General features: G+C 38.0%; 2 protein-coding genes across 6 annotated transcripts in view; both read right to left on the minus strand.

The window, feature by feature from the left end:
• Positions 1-1,730: 1,730 nt before the first annotated feature.
• LOC106088024 (activating signal cointegrator 1) lies at positions 1,731-3,752 on the minus strand. Its single transcript, XM_013253307.2, has 4 exons — positions 2,442-3,752; positions 2,250-2,371; positions 1,992-2,186; positions 1,731-1,928 (listed from the first exon to the last, which is right to left on the minus strand). Exons 1-4 carry the CDS (start codon positions 3,650-3,652, stop codon positions 1,858-1,860), a joined length of 1,599 nt encoding a protein of 532 aa, XP_013108761.2. The 5' UTR covers positions 3,653-3,752; the 3' UTR covers positions 1,731-1,857.
• Positions 3,753-19,793: 16,041 nt separating this feature from the next.
• The window catches only part of LOC106088027 (E3 ubiquitin-protein ligase Ubr3), a 129,321-nt gene continuing 123,360 nt past the window's right edge, over positions 19,794-25,754 (minus strand). For all 5 annotated transcript variants that reach the window (XM_059367965.1, XM_059367963.1, XM_059367964.1 and 2 more), the window contains 4 exons: positions 24,962-25,731; positions 24,757-24,888; positions 20,081-20,220; positions 19,794-20,011 (listed from right to left, as the gene is read on the minus strand). In XM_059367965.1, coding sequence (XP_059223948.1) covers positions 19,894-20,011; positions 20,081-20,220; positions 24,757-24,888; positions 24,962-25,731 — 1,160 coding nt within the window. In that variant the 3' untranslated portion in view covers positions 19,794-19,893. The remainder of the gene's footprint in view (positions 20,012-20,080; positions 20,221-24,756; positions 24,889-24,961; positions 25,732-25,754) is intronic.

A 25,754-nucleotide genomic window follows, 5' to 3' on the forward strand; every position in this document is an offset into this window, starting at 1 on the left:
AGAAAAGAAAAAAACAGAACAATGGGAGATTTTAAACACTTTTTTGCGGTGTCATATTGGATAATATATTAGGAAGTGTTAGCACCCAAGTTACAGCCGATATCAGTGTATTAATTTAGCTGGGCTTAAAGTTGGCAAGGCTATGTTCAACTCAAAACATTATTTTGCAAACCCGGATCATTTGCAATGTAATTCCTGTCACTGTAATTGAAGCATGCTCTGGTTGAATGTCCAATATCGGGTCTGACTCAGCCCCTACCAGCTTTATTGGAATTTTCTATACCTGATCAACTGCACTTTTTTCAATTTATTGTCTGTCCCATATATTAATTTTTCTTTTTGATAATTATTTTTTTCTTTTTTACCTATCTAATGTAAAACTTGGAGGCAGCGAGACTACCAAAAAATTTGTAACGGTGGTTATCCTCCTTATTAATGCCGGCTACATTTGGAAGGTATGCGCCATGTTACCATGTGGTGGAATGGAATGTTCATGGGAAATTTAGTATTTAAAAATTAATAAACTAGAATTTGTTTACGTTTATTTTATATAAACTTTTGTGCTCAAATGGTTTCTGCTACCACGCGCCTGTCACTACTGTTTTTTTACAAATTGCAATTTATAAAATATATTTTCAATAAATAAGTAATGTGACCCATACATCATAATTTATAGGACCACAGTGAAACAGGAATAGCAAAACCCAGCGAGAACATAAAAACAAACTTCAGCGATGCTTATCCTTTCACTAATACTGGCAACACAACGATGGCTTATTTTGGCTGATTTAAGCCATCGATTTGAGGTAACCAGCTAAGTAAAAACTTCTCTACGAAGTGGCGTTGCTATGCTTTCGGACTCAGCAAAATAAATAAGGTCTTCAAACTAAAACTTCAACCGGGCTGTACTCATGAGAGATTTTATTTATGTTACAGCCCAGTTGATACTGACAGCATGTAGTTGTGCCTTCGCGCGAATAGGATCTTTGTCCCCCGATGGTCCTCGTGGGAATTAAGGAAAATCCGACGCAGAAAGAAGAGCGGCATTCTGACAGATTTCAGGTCTACGTTCCCACTAGATGCTTTGGTCTTCCGCTATTGTGGTATAATTATGGACAAGAATTGTCGAAGTGAGTCTGAACTAGGATTCGTAATATAACCTATGCTAAACAACCACATGTATCCCGACACGGGATAGCTGTGAGCACCGCACAGGCTGGAACATTGAAGTCCGATCTTTTTGGTGTTAATTGCTATCACGAGAAGCTTAGCTGCAAGCTACCGGGCGGAATGCTGCATACGGAGTAGCTGCAACGGCAGTAGCGGACAATCAGCGGTATCGAGCGGAGTCTCAGCGGCACCGGCTTTTGCATAAATACTGCAATCCCACGGCAGCCGGTTGTACGTACCGGATTGACCCGATGGATTCCTTCATCGGCAAGGACTGCCGCCTCAGTGTACAACACACTGCTACAACAACAACAACATAAATACTGAGTGACTGTGATGCTCAATATGACAAGGCGAATTATTGGCGCCTTTAAATAACCAATGATTATCATGTTCCCGCGGCGATCGGTCCTTTGGATCCGAACGAGCTTTCTCACCTATAGGAGCTAGGATCGCCACCTCTACGCGGAAATGTGGCTACAACAACCACTGTCACTCTTACCAAAAACAAAAATCAATTGGTTTCGAAGATTAGTGAACGAACCAAGTGAAAAAATTCGTTTGCTCTTTTGGCATTTAATTGTGCTTTTTATTTCTGTTGTCTACACTAACTTCCGCGTTTCCTATTAAAAAAATCAATTATTTTATGTTTTGTTTTTGAATGATGGGGTTTTTCGGCGCCATTTATTAGCCCTTGTTGACCTTCATTCGCAAAAGTGTTTTGCAAGCAGCATTATGAATTTTGGGATCTATTTGATCTATAAATAAAAATCAGTTAACGTTGTACATCTGATATATTTACTTATTTTCCTATTACTTACAGATTTTGTGCTGCCCTTTGATAGGGAACACAACGGGCAGTTGTTCAGGATTTGAACAAATAAATACATATGGTGAATCCGATTCACCATTTGGATAAACTTCCTGATACTCTTCTTGCGGAAGACACTCATCGACCTTAACGCAACCCAGTAGGCAGCCAGTGGGATAATGTTCAGGAAATCTTATAGTTGGATCTAGTATAATCAATTATTAGAATATTTAGAAGTTTATGAACTACATAAATAAAATATGAATACCATTGTAATAAACTTTGTAGAAGTCTTCCATTTCTTTGATCTCTTCAGGCCTTGGTTCCTTAGCAGTTGAAGCAATCCATAAGCGTCCACGATGTTCGGTATACCAAACACGGCCCTCGTGTCTGAAAAAAAACAACAGTCGAAAATTTATGAACGATATGCGATAGTTAATTTTGAAATAGTACAACTTACTTTTTAATACCTGCCACTAGCAATGAAGCCCACGGTTGGTGCATTGACAAACACTGACGCAAATCCTGCATTTCTAGTAGTTCTTTGTCCTGTACCCGATTGTAAACCCGTTCTAATCCATCATTGACCACTGACGATGCCTTATTTCTGGCTCTCTCTTCTGCAGATGGACGATAAAGTGGGCGTATTCCATCCATATTGGGATCTACATCTCCATTGTCATCATAAGTTTTTTGTGTATGTTTACGATTGGACCAATTGTTGGCATTGTCTGATTTGGCATTAATCGTAGCAACTTCTTTCAAAACAGCCTTTTCATATTCTGACGAAATGGTAACATCCTCATCAACTTCCCGTCCTGCGAAATCGATTTTAATTTTACGGTTTATGCGGCTGGCGTGCTTACGGTCGTGCATTTCCTGTTTTAATTTTTCAAACACAGCACGTTGTTCATCAGAGTGCCAAACCGAATTCTCTTCGAAGTAATCGAGTTCGTCGTCAATGACTGTGGTACGTTTTTCACTATTCCGATCATATTCTAGTAGACGATCACGTTGTTCCAGGGCCTTCTTTAAAGATTCTCCACCTCCTTTTTCTTTGAGCGTCTTCATAAGGGTTTCACCTTTTTTTCCTGCCGATTTTAAAACATGTTGCTCTTCATTGGTACAAACAATGTTTCCACAAAACAAACAAGGCCCACTACCCTCCTGTTCGCAAACAATGCGTCCGCAACTCAGACAATTGTTAACCAGTTTATGCTGCGCTGCTTGGCAATCGCAAAATCGACGGCCTTTTAGCATAATTGTGTCGCCAATAACTTTACCATCGTTTGTGTATAAATTGACATATTTTGTTTTCTTTTTGGCACCTTGTGCTTGGGAATGTTGATTCTGACCACCTGAACCGGCATCAAGTTTACTATTATTGGGAGACGACGACTTATTTTGCTTGATTTCCGTAAGACCTGGGCTTGGAACCTTTTTGGCTTGTTGCTGTTGATTTTGCTTCTTATTCGCTAGAGCTTTGCTGAAGAGGCGCTGTTTGCAATCTGTCAAAAACGTCCGATGGTCCTCACAATCTTTGTTCAGTAAAGATTCGAAATACTCATCAAACTCGTTGGAAGTCTTCATTGATAGAATATATTTAATCATGTCATCTGGAACTTCAAAATCCAGACAGTTGGACAATCTATCTCTCAACCACTTTTCCATGTTTGTAACGTTCAGCTTTCTATATTAAAACTTGAACATGCCGAATTTCATCAGACTGAAAAGTGCCCAATCGACATATTTATTTTACAGCTGTCTTTTATTTATATTTTTCTTTTTTGTAAAGCGTTGACAGAGACGACAATGACATGGCAAATTTATACAAGGTAAAGTCACTAGTCCTGCAGATGGAAATTTCCAATTTCAAAAGAGGTGTTTTATTTACCCATTCAAGGTGGATTAACAAGGTGGTCTCCATGGCGAAACAAGTCTCATTTGTATAACTACCACAAATGATATGGTGCAATCCGCTATCTTGTAATCAAGCTGATCAACGTTTTGCCAACACACATAAAGAAAATTCCGCATATGAGCATAGGAGAATATGCGATAACAACAAAAAGGATCTAACATCTTAATACCGTCAAACTTCAGCTCTAAACAGGCGGCCAGTTTGACGGTATTAAGATGACAGTTCTGTGTTTACATTCACAGCAAACCCCAATTTCTTGCATGTTCTCTTTCATGGTTGAAATAAGAAGTTTGGATCACTTGCCTAACAACAACGAAATCAATGACACAACCATGGTTGAATTAAGAAGGTTGGCTCACTTTCCCTGCTGATGGAATTGTCCAATTCCAGCGTTGAATCCAAATCCCACTAGGACGTCAAATGCTTGATTTGGATTTTAAAATTTTTTTCACATTTTTATTGTTTTAATTTATAATTTACACGTATATAATCATAAATCTTTTGATCTTATGGCTGCTACACATGATAGCGCAAAAAAAAACTATAATGTCAATTAGGAAATGTCCAGAAACTTGAAAGTCTAGTGGGATTTTGCGTATTGGTCCAGAGGTAGCGTCATTAGAACAACAATAAAACTCTACTCTCAACGAAACTACCTTGAGTGGCAAATGCCGTAAATTGAAATGTGCTTAATCTTCTTCAAATGTTTTTATATATTCATTATCATCATTATAACACTGTTTTGTTGCTTATGCGTGGAATACCGTATCAAATAGAACATATTTTTAAGATTTTAGTAAAAATCACAGCTGTGTTATCAAGCCTTAACTGTGTCAACATCAGATTTACTGCAAAACCAAAAATATTGTACTCAGCTGTTCGCATGACTACACCGTATAAAGCTGAGTATTTTGTTCAGTTTTTCGAGCGGAATGCTGTCAAAATCCATATAAAAAAACGTCGCAGGAAAAGTAGTACTCTGTTTATAGTTAGGAAAATGGTAAAAACTATTATAGTGGCAACACTTGAAACTATTGGCGGCATAGTTTTAGTTTAGTTCATTGGTTCGTATTTCATTATTTATTTGACAAAATGTACAAAATAGAGAAAACAATAAGTGCAGATAAAGAAACGTGTTTTGGTATGGATACAAAAACATTTGACTGCTGTCAAATTTCGCTTGTGAAACAATTACAAATTTCAGCGGCTTTTCCGAAAGCAGAATAGAATATCAACCCACAGTGCGTCCTGTGAGATATGGTTGGTAACTTCACGTAGGTTAAAACAATTTAAAATTATGCTAACAATGGTTTCAAGCGTTGCTAGTATTTTTTTGCCTTTTTCTGGACTTTAAGCAGTGTTACTTTTTCGCCTGATTTTCTCCAAGTTGACCATGAAATCGTTGATTCTTCCACAGTCTTTTTGTCGGCTTGAGGGTGGCACTATATTCGTTTTGGCGAAATTTTTTCATGACTACTTTTTTTAGATAACAGAAGCTTCCAAAAAAATATAGTTAATGGCTACCTAGTTAGAAGTGGTGAAAATGTAACAGCAATACAATGGCCTCGAAAAAGAGTTTGAAAGCATCGATTGAGAACGAACATGGCAAGGTTTCATATATTTATCTTCTCCAAGCTTAAATGTTTTAATAAAAATAAATAATTCATGTTTTTCATATTAATAAAAAACTTTTTATTTCATTGTATTAAGTTGCGTATTAAGGCTGGTACAACGTTCTTTTTAACGGAAAATTTTTCGAAAATCGTCATTTCGGTTATTTGACAAGGTTACCACATTTGTTTTTTTTTGGTTTCTTTGGCCAAAACGTTACCATTTACATATAAAAAATAATATGGCATCAAACTATTTATCAGCTGCTTGCGAGCATGTGTACACAATTTTGGCATACTCTTTCCAACACTTCAGCCGGTATCTCACGAATAAATGGTTCAATGTTGTCTTCCAATTTAAGACGGGCGATGGGGAAATACCCAAAAGGTATTTTCCCGGCAAATTGGGTAAATACCCGGGTCTTTGCCGTAGATATCTTGAGTCCAAAAACATTTTCCAAACAATTTTTGGCGATTTCGTATACTTTGTATATAAACCTGACCTTCTGATCTCATCAAATTAGAATTATGTTATATATAGTCGCCGATCTCCAGACTTAAAGCTTTGAGGTAATTAGTAATTTTTCATCCGTTTTCGAATTCTGCGCAGTGTGTTGTGGTAGACCTCTACCCATTTCTGTAAAGTGTGGTCCAGATCGGACTATATATGGATATAGCTGCTCTATAGACCGACTGCCCGATCTCCCGGTATAGGGTAATAAGGCCATAAAAGATCCATTTATTACCCAATTTCGATGAAAATTTGCACAGTAAATTCTGGTAGGTCACTACCCATTCCTGTCAAATGTGGTTCAGATCGGACTATATTTGGATATAGCTGTCATATAGACCGATCTCCCAATATAGTGTAATGAGCCTATAAAAGGACCATTTTTTATGCGATTTCGATTAAATTTGGTACATTGAATTCTGGTAGACCCCAACACCTATTTGTTTATTGTGGCCAAGATCGGATCATATTTGGATATAGCTGCCACATAGACCGATTTCCCGATAAAGGTATTGACCCTATAAAAGGAGCCTTTTTCATCCGATTTCGATGACATTTGAAACAGTGAGCTTTGGTTCCCTTTTACACTTTTTTGATGAATATCGTACAGATGTATTTATTTACCCAATTAATATCCAAGCATTGGGTATTTAACCGGTAGAAACCAATCTCTGCTTCCAATGCGTCAATTGAAGCCATCTTGTCTGTATAGACATGACCTTTAAACTAGCCCTATAAAAAATAGTGTAAAGGCGTTAAATCGCAAAAATGAGAACGCGGTAAACTTTCTTAACAGAGCACACATTTTGATAAAAAGTTTCAATAATTTGCAAGCGTTGTACGTTTGTAATACGATTCATGGTTAAATTATAGACCAAACTGAAGATGTTTGACGGTGAAACAAAACACGAAACGTGCGTGAGCTGTTTAAACCAATATTGCTATTAAATAACAATTTGATTGGTACAATTAAAAAAATTGTTCAATGTGTGCCTTGTTTACCGAATCAAATCAAAAATAATTAAAGCAATTAACACCTTGTTTGAATAGTTTTTTATAAGTCAAATTTAGGTCTATATTTTTTCTGCGTGGTAATATTTTTGGAAAGCTGAGGATACTGTATCGTCTGTCGTACCTGTAATCCTATATGGCTGGGGTTTGTTCAGTAAATGCGTTTGATAAGATTATAAGTTTCTTGGTATTCTTGTGGTAGGCTTCCGCTACCCAAGTACGGATTTCGCGGCATTTTCCATGGAATGGGCAAGTGTTTGCCACTGCGCCGTTATATCATCGGAACAAGGAGTGCTTTCATCAAGCAGTAGGGTCAGTCGAGTGGAGTATGCCGTTGCCATCTGTTGTGTTTTCAACTTTTCAATGTCCAGCTTCCATGCAGTGTCAGATCGTACTTTCCTCGCCATGTTCAAACGGATGCGAACCTTTGCTCCAAAAAAGTTAAGATTCGAATCTATATTCGCTCCACGGATCGATCGTACATCTAACATGCTGGATGAATGCCTTCCATCTATCACAGGATTCAGTGAATCCTGCATCTATCACAACGTAATCAATTTTGTTTCTCGTGTTTTGATCGGGTGACTGCCATGTGGCTTTGTGAATATTTTTATGTTGAAATCTGGTGCTACTTACTAACATGTTTTTGCCGCGGCGAAATCTCTCAGCCTCAACCCATAACCGGACGTTATCTCGTGGAGGCTAAACTTTCTGACTGTTGAACCAAAGATGTCTTCCTTCCCTATCTTCGCATCAGGATTCACTGAATAAGGTTAAGCCAAGCGATCAGCCGATATACTTTTTTTTAAATATTTGGCAGTACTTGGCATTGAGGATGTCAACTTGTTCTCTTTTTACATTCATTCTTTGTTTACGTTTTCTCCTATATGATGACATTTTCAATCGTCAGATTTGACATCCTTAATGATGTTTATGGGGCCTATCCACTTTGTGTTTTGCATGTGACCTAACCTTCTATTAGTGAATCCTGTCTTCGCATTAAAATCTCCCAGAACGATTGTAATATCATTGGCGAGGCAATGGTCATATTCTCTTTCTAGGCGCTCTTAGAAAATATCCTTGGTCTGCTTGTCCTTGTCTTCCGTCGGGGCATGGGCACAAATAAGGTTGATGTTGAAGAATTTTGCTTTTATGCGGATTCTGGCTAGCCTGTCATCCACCGGAGTAAAACTGGAGACAAGGTGTTTCAGTCTCCGAATATCCACAAATCCACAGCCAAATTCATGCCTCATGTTATGGCAGCTATAGTATAGTTCGCCACCGTTTGGTATGTGGCAGAGCAGTAGTTGTGCTATGCAGTCTTCGAAATCCATGCTTATGTTCGGCGAATGGAAATTCTCCAACGAGGCTCGGGAGGAGTAGTGCCTCAGGCGTCTTGGCTACTGGTGAGGGTGGGGAGATCGGTCTGTACGACTCCCCCTTACTCGGGTCCTATCCAGGCTACAGTAGCGGGAACACTCTGCCCATCTTCCAGACATCGGGTGCTACAAGAGTGTTCAAAGAGTGATTGAGGACAGTCGTAAGGTACTCGACTCTCGGTTGATCCAGATTCTTCAGCTTCAGTGTAGAGATTCCGTCCGGGCCCAACGCCTTGGATAATTTGGCTCCACGTATGACATTCGAAACATCGTCCAACGTAAATTGTGATGGCTGTACATCGGCTCGAAGATCACGGATACGGTTCGTCCTATTCCTGTCACTCTCAGGATGCACAATAAATTGATGGTTGAACATCCTGGTGCATCTCTTCGAATCAGTCACAGTTACGTCGCCAAAAGTGATTCAGGTCCTGTCATCCCGTCTACTGCAGATCGAGAGTGACTTGATAGTAGGCCACAGCTTGCCTAAACCGGTACCTAAGTTACCTTGCTCCAAGTGTTACAGCCACAAATTCCGCTTATGTTCGGTGACTACTCTGTTAATTTCCAGATTCAGCTCGTTGATTCTGGGGTTAGTGGGCTCCGTGCAACGAATCCCATTACGCTCGCCTGCGAATATCACTGCCTGCACCGAGAAATTGGGCCGCACCGGTTAGTATAAAGCGAGCGGCTGCTGCGTTAATGATGTCTCGGAATTTCCCTTCGGCAACTAGCACATTTGAGGGGGTGTCATTTCACTGAAGCGGTGATTGGTGTACTCTCTGAAGCCGACCCAATAGGCCTTCTTCTGATTGATAAACGTCCAGCGGTCAGAGGTTATGTTGATGATTATGGGGAGGTGTTCTGATCCCAAAGAAATTGCAGCTTGCCAGGATACGTCACTCAGGAGATAAGGGGATGCAATGAATGTCTGGCAAGCAGCTGCATCTCCTCGTAATCATAGTGGAGGGCAACCTCATTCAACGTGCAAAACGAGAAGTTTTCAGTGTGCTCTGCTAAAGCTATGCCCCGCTGGTCGTTACCTAGGGGAGATGTGCATTAAAGTCTCCTAGAACCAGACGATTATGGGCAGACATTAGTCCACTTTTGTCGGGCTTGTACGCTTGGCCATTAACTGGGTCACAACTAAACAGAAAAAAAATCGCCAACAATTTTTCAATTAAAAATTTAACTGAAAATAAAATCGTTTTCAGTTAAAAAATTAATTGGTTCAATAATTTTTTAATTGATTACAATTTTTTTAAATTACAGTCGTAAATGAAATTTTAACTATTTTCAATTAAAAGTTTATCGATACAAATATTTTTTTAATTTAATCTGAAAAAGAATCACAATCGTGATTGTAATTTTCAATTAAAAAATTAATTGATTCAATCATTTTTAATCGAATATCAAAAAAATATTCAATATGGTGCTAAGGTTAGGTTAGGTTGAAGGGAGGGTGTGGATACTACTCCGCCTCATGTCACTATAGACATATACCTAAGCCAGTAATCGGCTTGCTGTGCGCTCTATATGGTGCTTAAGTTAATTCAATTCAATGTTTTGTCCCCTACAATATAAAAGGAAGTAGATTTCAAAGACCCATTAGTCCCACATTTCGACAAGTTTATAGCAAAACCATGGCAGGCGGTTCTACGTGTCGGATTAACTCGACGTAGTCCTTCATTCGCCAAGGGCAACTGCCTCAGTGCTAAATACACTACTGCACCAACAACAACAAATCTATAGGGCACCCCACCCTTACCCCACACGACAACAGAATTTTTTTGGGAACATCCGCGGGGTTGCCCACAAATCTTTGCCCACCCTTAGTTCAAAACATCTGTGTACTTAACAGAAATTAAAAAATGGCAATAATTTTTGAATTGGAACAATTAATAAATTATTTGAAAATGTCAATAATTTTTTTTCATCGGATCAATTAAAAAATTAATTGAAAATTCCATTAGTCATTCCGTTTGCAACACATCGAAATATCCATTTCCGACCCTACAAAGTATATATATTTCGGATCAATTTAACGATGTCCGTGTGTTTGTCCGCCCATTTGTTGTAATCATTATACACCTTCAAAAATTGAGATATTGAGCTGAAATGTTTAAAGCACGCTGGTTAAATTTATAAACGGGCCAAATCGGACCATATTTGGATATAGCTGCTATATAGACCGATCTGCCGATAAAGGGTCTGAAGCCCATAAAAGCTTTATTTTTTATCCGATTTCTCTGAAATTTGAACCAGTAAATAGTTTTAGGCCTCTCGACATCTGACTCATATATGGTTAGGATCGGACTATATTTAGATATAGCTTTAGATTAGCGTCATTCATGAGATTGCAAATGCAAATTTTGCCCATGAACATTCCACTAAGGAACAGGGGCAAACTTCTCACATATCAATGAGTGCAGTCCGATTCAAATTTAAGCTCAATGATAAGGGGCCTCCTTTTTATAGCCGAGTCCGAACGGCGTGCCGTTTGGCGACATCTCTTCGGAGAGAAGTTTTACATGTACCTCATAGTACCTCACAAAAATTTCCAGCATTAGGAGGGGAAAAACACCGCTGAAATTTTTTTCTGATGGTCTCGCCAGGATTCGAACCCAGGCGTTCACCGTCATAGGCGGACATGCTAACCTCTGCGCTACGGTGGCTTCCGATGCGAGGGATTAAGAACTTTAAATTTAAATATGCCGAAAAACGTAATAAGATTTCATTTAAAATTATTGTCCCTGAAGATATATTTGAAGCAATTATAAATCCACATTTCAGGCCTCCTAAAGCAGTAAAATATGTTTCAGGGATACTCAAAAATCTGATATAGTTTATTTGACAAACACTCATTCAAAAAACTTGTTGTAACACCTTCTGTTAAAGAGATTTGCATTCTATATCAAAATGTTAGAGGCTTAAATTCTAAGTTATCCCACATATTTATTGATATTTTTGATTTAAATCGCGATATAATTGCAATCCCCTGAGACCTGGCTACAAGATAATGTATATGATAGGGAGATTTTATGTCAACAGTTTAAAATTTTTAGACGTGATCGTAATGATTGTTTCAAAAGTAGAGGAGTCGGGCTGCTCATAGCTGTGTCTTCTCGATTTACAACAGAAGAAATTTCTCTTCCCTTATCGGTTGATATTGAAAATGTCGCTATTAGAGTTTTTCTTAAGAATTTAACACTTTACATCACATGCTCACATGTTCCATCTAGTTCGAGTGTTGATATATGTATATGTCAAGTATACGTGGTCCATTCTCAAAAGTCTAACGATATCTTAATTGCTCTCGTAGAATTTAATTTGCCAAACGCAAAATGGACTTGTAGTCCAGACATTAATGATCTTTTACCTACTGCACCTAGTGAAAGTACTAACCAATGTATTGGTCCATTATTTAGTTCCGGCTTAATAAGATCCTCGGCCTTATATTCGTAAGTCAACCTCACGATTGTTTGGTTTCTCCATGCGATTCTTTAGTCCATCTGGAGGATAAATACCATCTCACAATGAAGGTACAATTTTCCTTAGTGTCCTCTTCTAAGGATTCTGCTAAACTAGCTAAACTAAACTAGCTATTGATCTCTAAAACAGATTACAACCAATTGAATTCATTTTTAGGTTCGACCGATTGGACTATACTTCAATCTTTGGAGTCATTAGATGAGATAATCGAAATGTTTTACTGGGATATCTAGAGATGTTCCGAAAAAAATATATTTCTAGGAATACTGGAATTCTGCTGCTTTATCAAGATTAAAGAATAGGAACAATAAGCTTTATAAAAGTCTAAAAAAAATGATTCTTCTTTGCACTTTGTAAATTACTCCGTCGTAAGATACTATCTTGAATGACTTTATAATCTATATATCGAAAATGAAGAATGAATTAATATCTAATCCTAAATCTTTTCATAGTTCTTTAAATCTAAACGTCGATCAAACGATTGTCCAAAGAGGTTACATTTTGGAGAAGATGTTGCAGATGATGACACTGGAATTTCTAATATATTTGCCTCATATTTCATGAGGAATTCCGCACGGCATGAAATAAAGTTAATGCACCCATTAGTGATGCAAAATTAGCGTATTATTCATCCAAATATTATTCGACGTTAGACACGAAAGGCAAGTGGGTTATGAACGATAACGGAATTGGTGATATAAATGAATAGAATGAAACTTTTGTTAATATTCCGACCTTAGATATAGACTCGACTTTTTACCAAGACACTTATAGGCTTCCGGAAAGCACAAATGTTGATTGAAGTTTTGAGTTTAGACGTGTATTGCACAACGAAGTTTTACATTGTCTTAGATCAGTCAAGTCAAATGCTATAACATTCACTGATAACATTCACCCCAGATTCATTAGAATATTAGTTCCTTATCTTCTACCATATTTTACTCATCTCTTTTATTCAATTCTTATCTCCAGTGCATATCCGACTATTTGGAAAAGATCAAAGATAATCTCAAACCCCTTAACCGAATAGTGATTTCCGTCCGATTTCTTTATTATGTTTCGAGAACATTTTGCATAAACAAATGTCCGAATATCACCATCATGAATCTTTGTTGTCCGATAGACAATCCGAATCCGGGTTTCGTGCCCATCACTGTTGCGTTAGTGTATTAGTTGAAGTTTCGGAATCAATTAGAAGTGTTTCGTGCCCATCACTGTTGCGTTAGTGTATTAGTTGAAGTTTCGGAATCAATTAGAAGTGAAATTGATGATGGCAATGTTACTTTTCTCGTCCTACTAGATCATTCAAAAGCTTTTGACTCGGTTGATCATCATAACTTATATATGAAACTCAGAAGATTTTTCAATTTTAGCGATACTTCTATCAAATTGGTTCAATCATATCTGAGTAATCGGCAACATTCAGTGTACGTAGGTGATTCAATATCAGAACCAATACTGGTGCCTAAGGGAGTTCCAAAAGGTTCAATAATTGGTCCGCTCCTTTTTTCGCTCTACGCAAAGGATCTTCTAACCCAGTTGGTTCATAGCCAAATCCTTATGTATGCTGATGACTTTCAGTTATTCCTTAGCGGCTCTGTTAATAATATTAGTGAATGCGTTGCAAAACACAACGAGGACCTGGCCCATGTCTATAAGTGGGCTACAGCAAATAGTTTATTTCTGAACCCCCCGAAATCGAAAGTGATTGTTATTCACAAAAATAAAAGATTTAGTTTGAGAGACCTGGATATCACTATAAATCAACAGAAAATTGATATTGCGTTTAGTGCTAAGAATTTAGGTGTGATTTTTAACAGTTCTTTAACTTGGTCAAATTATATAGATGCTATTGCCGGGCAGACATATGCAAAGCTGCATGCACTGTGTATAACACACTCTTATGCACCAATCGAAATACGTATTCTAATTCCTAGTCTGATTTATGGGTGTGATCTTTTTTCAAACCGCGATTCACTAAGCCAACCTAAATTAAATGTAGTATTCAACAGCAGTATTAGGTATGTCTACGGTATAAGAAGGACTCAACATATTTCTCAATTGGCTACTTCCCTTTATGGGTGTAGCTTCGATAATCTACTTAGAACTATATCTCTACTATTCTTACATAAAATCATTTGGAAGCAAACACCTAAATACCTCTATGACAAATTAATATTTGCCCGATCTAGAAGGGGTAGAAAACTTGTCCCTTTTGGAAGAAAGAGCTTAGCATCCGAATGGCAGTTTTATATGAGTACCATACTTCTTTGGAATACTCTTCATCTAAATATCCAAAGCATCAGAAACGCGTCAATTTTTAAAAAATATCCTTAATTTTTTTTTTTCGAAATTAGCTGCTTTAAAATTTAATTGTTTTTCTTTTAAACAATATTATTTTCTAACCTATTCTATACTTTATTTTAACTATTTCACAAAATTCCAAAGTTTATTTTAATTATTTTCTATAATGATATTTGAAAATGTTTATTCCTTTAAAAATTGCTTCATTATTTCTTAAGAAGGATACATGACTGTTCTTATAATCCTGCACTATAACTATAAGATTTAATCTTGTTGTGTAGGTATTCATTAAATAAATAAATATATATTAAAGTATGTAATTCTACGCGCCACTATACCTATGGTATTACGGAATTTTCGACTATTGCTGTTCAATTATTAGATGTTACAACAGTATGACGCAATCTGAAGTGCCTAAAGACACAACGGTCCCAGACCCGGATGGAATCCATTCGAGTATTCTTAAAACTGTGCAGAAAATGTTGCCCTTCCTCTCTCTATAATGTTTAATAAGTCTCTGGACACTGGCTATTTACCACCAATTTGGAAATAATCTTTTATTGTTACTTTATTTAAATCGGGTAGTAGAACTGAAGCGTTAAACTATGGAGGAATTGCTAAATTGAACACACTTCCAAAATTATTTGAAAAGTTGGTGACAGAGGTATTGATAAGGTTAATCATGCATTATTGTTGTTGAAGTTATATCTTATGAGATTTTCCAACGCATTCTTGAACTGGATAAAATCCTACCTAATGGGCAGAACTCTAATGGTGAAAATAGGGAATGCTATTTGTAAAAAAATTAATATAACGTCTAGTGTTCCTCAAGGAAGACATCTGGGACCAATTTTATTTACATTGTTTATAAATGACCGGCCTAATGCAATACTTCAGTGTAAGGTTCTAATGTATGCATCTGATGTAATAGCAGGCAAACCAATGCATTTTGCAATCTGATCTCAATGAGTTTTATAAATGGTGCAATACTAACTTGTTGGAACTTAACACTTTGAAATGTTAACATATGTCTATCTTCTGGGTCAAGAATATAAATACAAGTTATTATTGGAATGATTGTATGTGGAGTCTATTCATGATTTGGGAATCCTGTTGGACCAACGGTTAGATTTTAGAAAACATATTTCTCTAATTATCAAGCGTTGGAGTAAAGAATTTTTAGATCCCTTGGTAGCTTAACAATTATATATTACATTTATGCGTAGTGCTTTAAAATGTGGGTCCATTATATGGGATCCGGGCTATTCTATTCGCTCAAATGCGATTGAGTCTGTTCAAAAACAATTTCTTTTATTTTGCTTCAAAGGGCGTGGCTGGGATCCTCGGGCTCTTCCGTCGTATGAATTCAAACTAAACTTAATTAAATTACCTGCATTAAAGAGCAGACGTACAATGCTAAATATTATTTTTCTTCTCAAAATTATGCCAAACCAATCATCGGGCCAATCCGGTACGTACAACCAGCTGCCATGGGATTGCGTATATATTTGTATTGTATATATATTTAGTTTATAATTTAGCCTGTAAGGGTTATGTAATCTATAGAAAAATGAATAAAAAAAATATATATAGACCGATCTGAATTTGGGGTCTTAATCCCATAAAAAGCGGATTTCTTGCCTGATTTCACCGAAACTGTTATTGTTGGGACCTGAATAAAATATGAAGGAGACCAGCCCCTATCTTCTTCTATATAAAAATCAATTTGTGTTTGTTTGTATGTTTATTTGTGTGTTCTTTATAGACTCAAAAACGGCTGAACGGATTTTCTTGAAATTTTCACAGATGGTGAATAATGATCCCGTGGTGAAAATAGGGTACTACATTTTTTGATATCTGAAGGGGGTGGACCCTCCCCCATATCCTAATTTTTAGAAACCCCAGATCTCGGTGATGGGTGGTGCGATTTAAGCGAAATTTTGTGTGCTCTCTTAAAGTTACCAAAAAATAAAAATTTGTTATCCAAATTTCGGCTGGGGTACCTAGGGGGCAGCCCCATCCCCAAAAACCTACCAAATATATTTATAGACCAATTATGACAATATGGGACTAAAATGAAAGATGTTTAAGAGTAGAAAACGTATCTGCTATCCAATTGTCTGACTAAGTGTTTGGGGGACCACCCAACCCCCAAAACACCCCTAAATCGGACATATTTATCGACCTTGGCAATATGGAACTCAAATGAGAGGTATTTGCGAGTAGAATACGAATTTGGTATCCAAATGTGAGACCAAGTTTCTGGGGGTGCACCCCTTCCGCAAAACACCCCCAAACAGGACTTATTTACTGATATGGGGCTCAAATAAAAGGTATTTAAGTGTAGTGTACGAATCTGATATCCAGATGTTAGACCAAGTATTTGTCGGCCGCCCATGCCCCAAAATCATCCCACAAAGAAGACAAATTTACGACCATAGCAATGTGGGGTCCCAATGAAGGGTAATTAGAAGTAAAGCACGAATCTGATATCAATGTTCGGGAAAACACCCCCATAACACCACCCAAATAGGAAGTATTTGCTGACCATTGCAATATGAGGCTCAAATAAGAGTTATTTAAGAGTAGAAAACGAATCTGTTATATATTTTTAAAGCCAAGTTACTGAGTGGTCGCCTCATCCCCCAAAACACCCCCCAAACCGGTCATGTATGTCCACTATGGAAAAATGGAGCTCAAATGAAGGTTATTTGGGAGTAGACCATGAATATGACATCAACATTCGGGACCAACAGTCTAGGGGACGTATTTGCTCACTAAGACAATTTGGGTCTTTCAGACAGTGGAGCTCGATATTTATAGTTTTAAGCGCCCATACCCCAAACCGGACATATTTGCTGGCTTTTTCAGTGAATGGTATTTGAGATTAGAAAGCGAATTTGACATCCAATTTTGAGGCCAATGACAATATGGGGTTCAAATATATGAGAAGTGAGCACGTTGCTGATATATTTTCAGGGCTTAGGTAAATATGCCCCCTAAATCGGGCATATTTACCGACCATGTCAATGTGGGGCTTAAATGAAAGGAATTGGGAGGTAGAGGAAGAAGTGATATCCACTTTTGGGACCAATTTTCTGGGGGTCTACCCCTTTCCCAAAATACCCCACAAATAACAATTTTTTACTGACCATCCCAATATAGGGCTCAAATAAAGGTATTTGGGAGTAGAATACGAATTTGATATCCAAATGTAGGACCATGTATTTAAGTCATCACCCCTTCCCCAAAAAGGTGAACATTTTTCGACTATGCCAATATATGGCACAAATGAAAGGTATTTGAGATTAGAAAACGAATTTGATAACCAATTTTGGGGCCATGTGTTTGGGGGACGCCTCATCCTGTAAACTTCCCTCAAAACCAATGGCAATATGGGGTTTAAATAAATGGTATTTGAGAGAAGAGCATGATGCTGATATTTTTTCAGGGCCAAGTGTCTGGGGGACCACCTCACCCCGAAAACACCCCTAAATCAGACATCATGAGAAAATCGGGCTGAAATTAAGTCTTTTAAGAATGGAGTACACTTTACATCCAAACTTAAATTCGTAGACCAATAAAGATCATATGTGATTCAGATAAAGGCATTTATATTGTTAAACTGTTTGTCAAGCGATATACTATTTTCGTAGCATTGTATTTCACTAAAAACTCTTTATTTGTAGAAAATAAATATTCCAAGGAAAATTTTGTTCCATATAAAGTAAAATAAGGCGCAGACAATGGATATAGTAGTGGAGTTATAATAAAATATGATGATTATGATATCCTTTGTGGTGGCACGACCGACGATGAGGACGCAGTAGACGACGGCGACAACGCTTGTAACCCATTGCTGTCTAGGCTCGCACAGCACCTTGCAACATATTCGGTGTAACTATATTCACGTAGTGATGTTAGGCCAGAGCAAGATCGGAAATGTACCCACAGCATGCACCGGTTACACCTCACCGACCGATGATGGAGGCGGTTCTGGAAAACCGAACAGAACCAGTGTCCAAGGTTTTTTTCGATTCCGGAACTGACCAGCAGCGTGCGGAGAAGGCAATCCGGTATGTGCCTATCCCATGACAAAAAAAAAGGACGAACACTTACACTGTATGAACTTTGTGTCTGTATATGATATGAGCGGGGAATATGTTTCACTCATTCTCACTTCTTTTCACAATGTATATGAGTGAAAGGGAACGCAATATAATATTGATCAATGCACAATTTATACTATTAAATAACGATTTAGTTCGTACAATTAAAAATATGTTCAACATATGCCTTTGTTTACCAATCACTTGCAGTGATACAAAAGAAAATCGAATTTCTATGTCAAAAATTATTAAAGCAAATAACGCTTTGTTTGAAAAGTGAATTGAAAAAAACTAGACTCAATTAAAAAATGACTGATTCAATTAATTTTTTGATTGAAAAAATTGTTATTTTCAATTTAATTTTTAATTTAAATTTATTGCTATTTTTACTCTGTATGTGTAAGTGGAAATTAGGAGAGATTTGTTTTATGCGCCATCTTTATAATTGTGCCTTCGCACTTCAAATTGTTTGATTTCCTCATTAAGATGGTATACATGAATGTCGGGGACATATGATTGTCCCCGACCACAGATTTGTCATGACAGACGTTGCATGCCCGCATTGGTTCTGAATAGTTCACCATTGATCGGCATAAGCGACAATACTCGAAACAATGCAATGTAAAGTTTTAAAAGAAAATAATACCAGTTGCCGTTATTGAACACTGTATAATGGAAAGAAATTTGCAAAGATGTATTTTTAGTGATTTTAAAGGCAAAATGAATTGATTTTATATTTAACATTCTTATTATAGGCCAACTATTTATAAGTGTTACAAAGAAAAATTATAAAAAAATAAACTTATTTAAGAAATATTAAAAAAAAATTGGGTTTGTTTGTATATTTGAAGAAGAGGGTAATTTTTGTGGTAACATTTTTATTTCATATTAATGAAATTTGTTCATTTATTCTGCAATGATTTATTTCGGAGTTTCTCTTGTGTTTTCTTTAATATTCTCAAAATACAATTAAATTAAATTATTACTTACACAGTGTGTATTTGTTTTAATATCATTAAAATTTCTAATTATTAAATTAATTTAGATATATAATAGAGTAAGAAATAAAAACGAATAAACAAATTAATTATGAGATTTTATAATTAATGTGGTAACAAAGAAATTTTCCGTATTCCGAAACAAAAACAAAAAGTTTTTTGTTTCATTTAAGCATTTTTCTCGGTTTTTTGTTTGTGTTTTTTTTTAGTTAAAAATATTACGTACATATTTATAATTTAATATCAAGTAGTAGTATCGAAATGTTTATACTTTTAATTTCTTGCTATTTGCTATTTTAAACGAAGTGTAAAATTTTTCTCAATGTCACTCTAATCTACGTTAATTCTGTTTTAATTGTCTGCTCCCACCATTATGTATTTCACAAAATGAGAAAGAGCTATGCAAAAAATGCACACGCCATAGATACGATTCGATAAGATACAAGACTAACCATTGAGATTCAAAACGAAGAGAAATATAGTTTCATATAGGTCGAATATAGTCGTATATTGAAATGAACTTAACTCAAATGTCTACTATCATGTCTTGGATATTACGTAATAGATCTTGTATATTTCACAACAGATCTCTGTGGAATACCCACGTGTGCTTCGTATGGGCAAATTTGTGTGATAACCATTGGGATTCCAGTAAATTGAAACGATCCTGGCTCAAATATAAGGGTTTCCCTCGTCTGCAAAATGGTAAAAGGACAAAAAGTCATTGCCTGACTTTATGTGAATATAGTTAAGCGAACACTTACTTTAAATCCCTATCTTCCTCATCAAAGTCATCCAAATAGAGTGAACCCCAGAGACATGCCCGTCGTCCTCTTATCACAATTATATACGTTGAAGTTACAACCAGGAATATACCAATGCCACCACCACAAGTAATAGTATGCTGAAAAGATAACAAAATTTCATTTAATTAAACAGGTGTAGCTACAAACACAAATAATAATGCAAAGTTGCTCCAAAGATAAACAAAAACCAACTTACGAAAGGTGACCACCACCCAGAAATTCCAAAGATCGAGCTCGCGAAAGCTGCGGTTAGGATTCGTTCACAGTGATCTGGTGGAAAGATGAACATGCGACTTGGCTTGTAATGTCCCTGGCTACAGGCGGGGCACACACACGTTGGCGCCCTTCGCAACTGACGACTGAATCTATCGGATCGTCCGACACGGAATAGCTGTGAGCACCACACAGGCTGGAACTTTGAGGCCGATCTGTGTGGTGTTCATCGCTGCCACGAGTAGCTTAGCTGCGAGCTATCTGGCACGTAGGAGTTAAATTCTACTACTAAATCATAAACAATATTTTGTAGATCTACCTGGGCGGCGGTCGCCTTTCCAAGATGCGGATTTTCCCATCCTCAGAAAAGACGTTAATCTGCTTCTTACACTGCAAGGCTGTTCGTGATCTTACCGTCCTGGTTATTATTGCCCTCATGACAATATTACTGTCCGTAAACCACTTTACGCATTCCGTGATCGCCCGGATATTCGCCTGCACGACCGTATTATGGTCAGGCAGTCTAAAACAGATCACAGTTCCTGGGTTCTCAATGTAGACCCCAGACCACTCTGTCCTCTAGCTTTGAACCATCCGTCTAACATGATCTTTCAGATGGCAATACTAGGGTTCCGTCAATCCAAGACTGTGCCGATTTCGCTCCTTAAAGAAAATATCCGTATCTCGAAATAGGTATTACCTATTACGAAATATTTTTAAGCCCTTTTGAAGTAGGCTCAAAATGAACTCCAAAGACCCAACATATGCGGTGGTAGTGTCAGATCGCACCATGTTGTCGTCCCCTTCTATAAGTATGGTTGCCTTGGCACCTGTAGTCGAGAGTAATGCTTTAAACGGGGATGCACAGTTCGTCCCCAGCCTTTAAATAAAGGTGGTGTTTCCGACTCGGATTCAGACAGCGAGAGTTTCAATGAACAGTAATCGCAGCTGAATTAAGAGATGAGGGCAGCGGAATGACGGCAGAAGAGAACGATGAATTTGCTAAGCTCAAAGCAGACCGAGAAAGCGATCCGGGGCATAACGAAAGAAACAGGGCAGTATGTACCGGCAACGCAACTGGGCGAAAGTGCAGGATGCTGGAAGGGATAGAACTGACATTGCAAGTACTTCTACGGAAGCTGGGAAGAGAAAAAGAGCTCCCCGCTTTCAGGTACTCTGGAAATATAAAGCCAGCCCTCCCGCAATGGAGATTCCAGACAGTGTCCTGCGAAGGTAGACAAAATTGGAACAGGAACGAAGGAAATTGGAACAGGAACGCACGGCCCCTGAGTCTTCATGGAGATCTGTGACTTCCAAAAGGAGGCCACAGCCATCAGTGGCAAGGAAGCAGAACAGAGATGAGCTGACTTATGCAGTCATCAATATTGGCAGTGCATCCTGTAGAATTCCATCAGATCATCGGTCCCAAGTGGAGGATCTTGTTAACGATCGGGTTTTCGAACATGTGTGGAACTCTGCCAGTATAGAGGGGACATCTTTACGCTGTGTTTTGTGTCGGCGGAATGAATTGATACCGTCGAAGAGTTCCTCGGAGGTATCCACGATCCCTGGGAGGTCGAAAAGCTCGACTCGGTGAGAAAGAGGGATGTGCGCCAGCTCAAAAAGGTGATGGTCTTCATCATGGGATGGGGCAAAGCTCGACCTGGTGAGAAAAAGGAACGTCCCCCAGCTCAAAAAGGCGACGGTCTTCATCAAGGTATTGGGCAGTAAATTTGCGACGGAACGCATGTTGGGTTTCTTGGGCAAGTAAACCCTAGGTTTGGTCGCAGAGAAGTGGAAGGTCTTACACAGAAAGGTCCTTCCTCCTTCGCCTCCCTTGTGGTTGGCATTGATCAAGTCTCCGTGACAAGTTTGGCTAAGAATAAAGTCATGGCGCACTACGGGAGCAAGGCCGTCTTGTTTTCAAGATTGGAAAGACTAGGATTCATATTGAGACATCAGGCCAACAAGGCCCATTATTTAATATTACAAACATTATACAAAATATAGGAAAGGCAAATGTAATTATCAAGGCGTATTTATAATTGCTACAACAAAGCATCTTTTTTGGAAACTTGATATGTCAAAATTTGTAAACAGGGCGAAGAAAATTCGATTCGTCGTGACATTTAAATTTACTTCGACCAATCAGAGCAAGAAGAAAGGAGTTTATTGATTTTAATGTCAAGCAAAAAAAAAACTAATTTAAACTATTTCAAAATTCCCAACAGCTCCACAGACTTTACCCACAAAATCACAAAGATGGCATGTTTAAATAGCTTTCACTAGGTTTTTGTAGCTGTAAAATAGCTACTAAGTGAAAGCCTTTGACCTTCCATGGTAGACCAGGGTAGTGCGGGCTCAATTCCAATAGGGCTGGGACTGATTTCAACTTCATCGACATATATCTCGATTATAACCAGGGACCACACATCACATATGTCAAATGCATGACTATCTAATGGACATGAGGATTCCTCATAAATTGAGTTCATACGATGTCGATGGGGAGGATAATAAGAGTTCCGCTAGCAAAGGGCTTAAAAGGAATAATCAATCAATCACCACAAGGACGTTTTTATAAGTGATAATGCCTGAAATTGCGGAGAAATTATGGCTAAACGGGGACCTTTTTCATGTCTAAATTATTTTCAGGCACCAAATCCTTTCGCCTTTCCTGACTACAATAGGAGCTTGAATTGGCTAACTGGAGGGATCTTCTCTAGACGGCCTGGACCCATTATTGTCATGCATGTTGGTTTCTTATCTTCCTCCTTCTTATATCTGGTATTGTACGCCGTTGTTGTTGTGGTAGCAGTTTATTGTGTGTTATTAACTTTCGTCTGCTTGATTCTGATGAGTGTCAAGAATCTGGAGCTCTGCGGCTAAGATTTTACGCCGCAAATTTCGTCTGTGTTCTTCAGGGCTTTTTGAATCTTTTTCGGGGGCGACACAATCAACCTAAGTTTCCTCAGTCGGTGAAGCTGATAGCGATTGAGGTTGTTAGACGCCTACCATTATATCGGGTTGCCCAAAAAGTAATTGCGGATTTTTTAAAAGAAAGTAAATGCATTTTTAATAAAACTTAGAATGAACTTTAATCAAATATACTTTTTTTACACTTTTTTTCTAAAGCAAGCTAAAAGTAACAGCTGATAACTGACAGAAGAAAGAATGCAATTACAGAGTCACAAGCTGTGAAAAAATTTGTCAACGCCGACTATATGAAAAATCCGCAATTACTTTTAGGGCAACCCAATATAAACTAAGTTTAAGAACAATAACAGCACCAAAAGCAGAAATCAATTTATACAATATTTTATTATAATTGACATATCAAGTTCCATCAGCTGTGCTGATGCGGCGACCTTATTAAATACGCCTTCCTGGGGACGCATTGCGGCGCATCCCTCTGGTCTATCTTTCTTCCTCATTTGTTAGTCTGACGACTGGCTGTGCGTTTGAAGCATTACCTATAGTAGGGGCGGACAACATACTACGATCCGATGCTACCACCGCAGCTGATGGGTCTTTGGAGTCCATTTTGGGCCTATTCCTGAAAGGCTTTGACATTTTTGCGTGAAAGGTACTACCTATCCCGAGAACACGTCCGTCTGCTCAACGGTTGATTTTTATTTTTTTTTTTTTTTACTTTTAGGCTAAAAATTGAGAATCTAATACTCTATACCACATTTAAAAGAAAAACATTAGTTTATATTAAACAATATGTAAGTGATATTTGATGAACATCCACCTTAGTTTTTCTTTGCACAAGTGTTGACAAAATTTGTTATAAATTTGTGGTAGGGTTAGGTTAGGTAAGAGTGGTAGTCCTTTACAGACTCACTTAGACAATTTTAAGTGGATTGTGATACCACAGTAGCGACAGATTCTGGCGTGAAGCGAACCCACGACCCCTGCACTGGTATTCCAAGCAAGCTACCAACTCGGGTACCGGGCGCCCGAAATTTGTGGTAACAAAGCCAATTTTTGTTATTTTCAGGAACTTTAAAAATCAAAGGGAAATTTTAATTTGTTCGCGCTCCATTACTCACACAAATACAAAACGATGTGAAGCTGGATGCACTCATAAACGTTAAAGATCTTCAGAAACATTTTTTTGAAGTAATCAATGTTTAAATTTATTTATCAAAGCAGAATTTCATACTTTTAAGTTTGCAATTGTGCACCGAAAATCAATTTTTTTTTTGCAAAACCAACAATCGGGGAAGGAAAAAAAATCCCCTGACCGGTTTTTGGCAAACTGATTTCGATCACTCTACCGTCAACCTCATCGTAATCGAGGAATACGCTGCATAAAAATAAGATCATCAGAATTTCAACTGACAGCATTTACCTTCTGTAAGTGGTTATGACTAAAATACAGGACGCAAAATATGTAGAATAGCTGACAAACTTACCCTCACAGCTTCGCAGCATTCATTCTCGGCACAGCAATTTTGCTTCAGACACACAATTGTGCCACACAATAAACATATTGAACTTTCCTTAGGTACCTTATAGCAATTTAAACAAGGCCTTTCATGATAATACTGCAAAGGAGAAGGGGAAAATTATGAACAAATTTGATCCATAGTTTGTTTGTAAATGTGCTGGGTGGCATACCGTAAATAATCGCTCATATTCCCTAGGCAGTTGCAGCAACTTTGGTTGTTGCCACGAAGCGTGTTGATTAAGAATCACTAATTCTCGTACCGTGTCCGTTGGTGGTCGGATATTCATTAACTGCTCACACCAAAACTTTGGCAGAGTGTCCTCTGAGCCGCCCGGTATAAAACATAGCCCTTTTGAGGCATTGAAACAATCCCAATCCATTGAATCCGTTACAAGTTCCAGATAGTAAACTAAACGCACAAACTCCAGGCCTGGCGCTGAAATTTCCGGCATTTCGTGCCTATACAAATGCTGACGTAGCAAGGCGGCAATACGCAGAAAGGGCAAACACAATGTTTGCAGTTGCATTTCCATAGATTTGAAGTTGACTTCCACGCCCGCCAGTGGCGAAGTGGTTGGAGAATCAACATCGATGTTGCTGTTGCTGTTGCTGCTGCTGACGCTGGGGGAGGCGGCATTTGCTGTGGCCGAATTCATGGCCGAAGCAGCTGCTGAGGTGGATGGTATACTATCACGCCTTAGGTGTGACAAACGATTGGTATTCTTTAAAACTAAAGCCATGGCTCTGGCCAAGTAGGCATTGGGAGACGAACGCATCGAATTTCGACGGCTGGAAGAAGGTTGCGATTCAGCGGAAGGCGGTGCATTAAAGTTGGCTAAAATATAATCACACTCGAGATCGGTTAAAGTAACACAAAGTTGGACCACAATTTGGTAGTACAATAGGTTGTACATAACCTTGACCATGCAAGAGAAGTATTCTGAAATTCGAACAAGAGCAAAT

This window comes from Stomoxys calcitrans, chromosome 4 (genome assembly GCF_963082655.1).
Source record: "Stomoxys calcitrans chromosome 4, idStoCalc2.1, whole genome shotgun sequence".
Taxonomy (NCBI): domain Eukaryota; kingdom Metazoa; phylum Arthropoda; class Insecta; order Diptera; family Muscidae; genus Stomoxys; species Stomoxys calcitrans.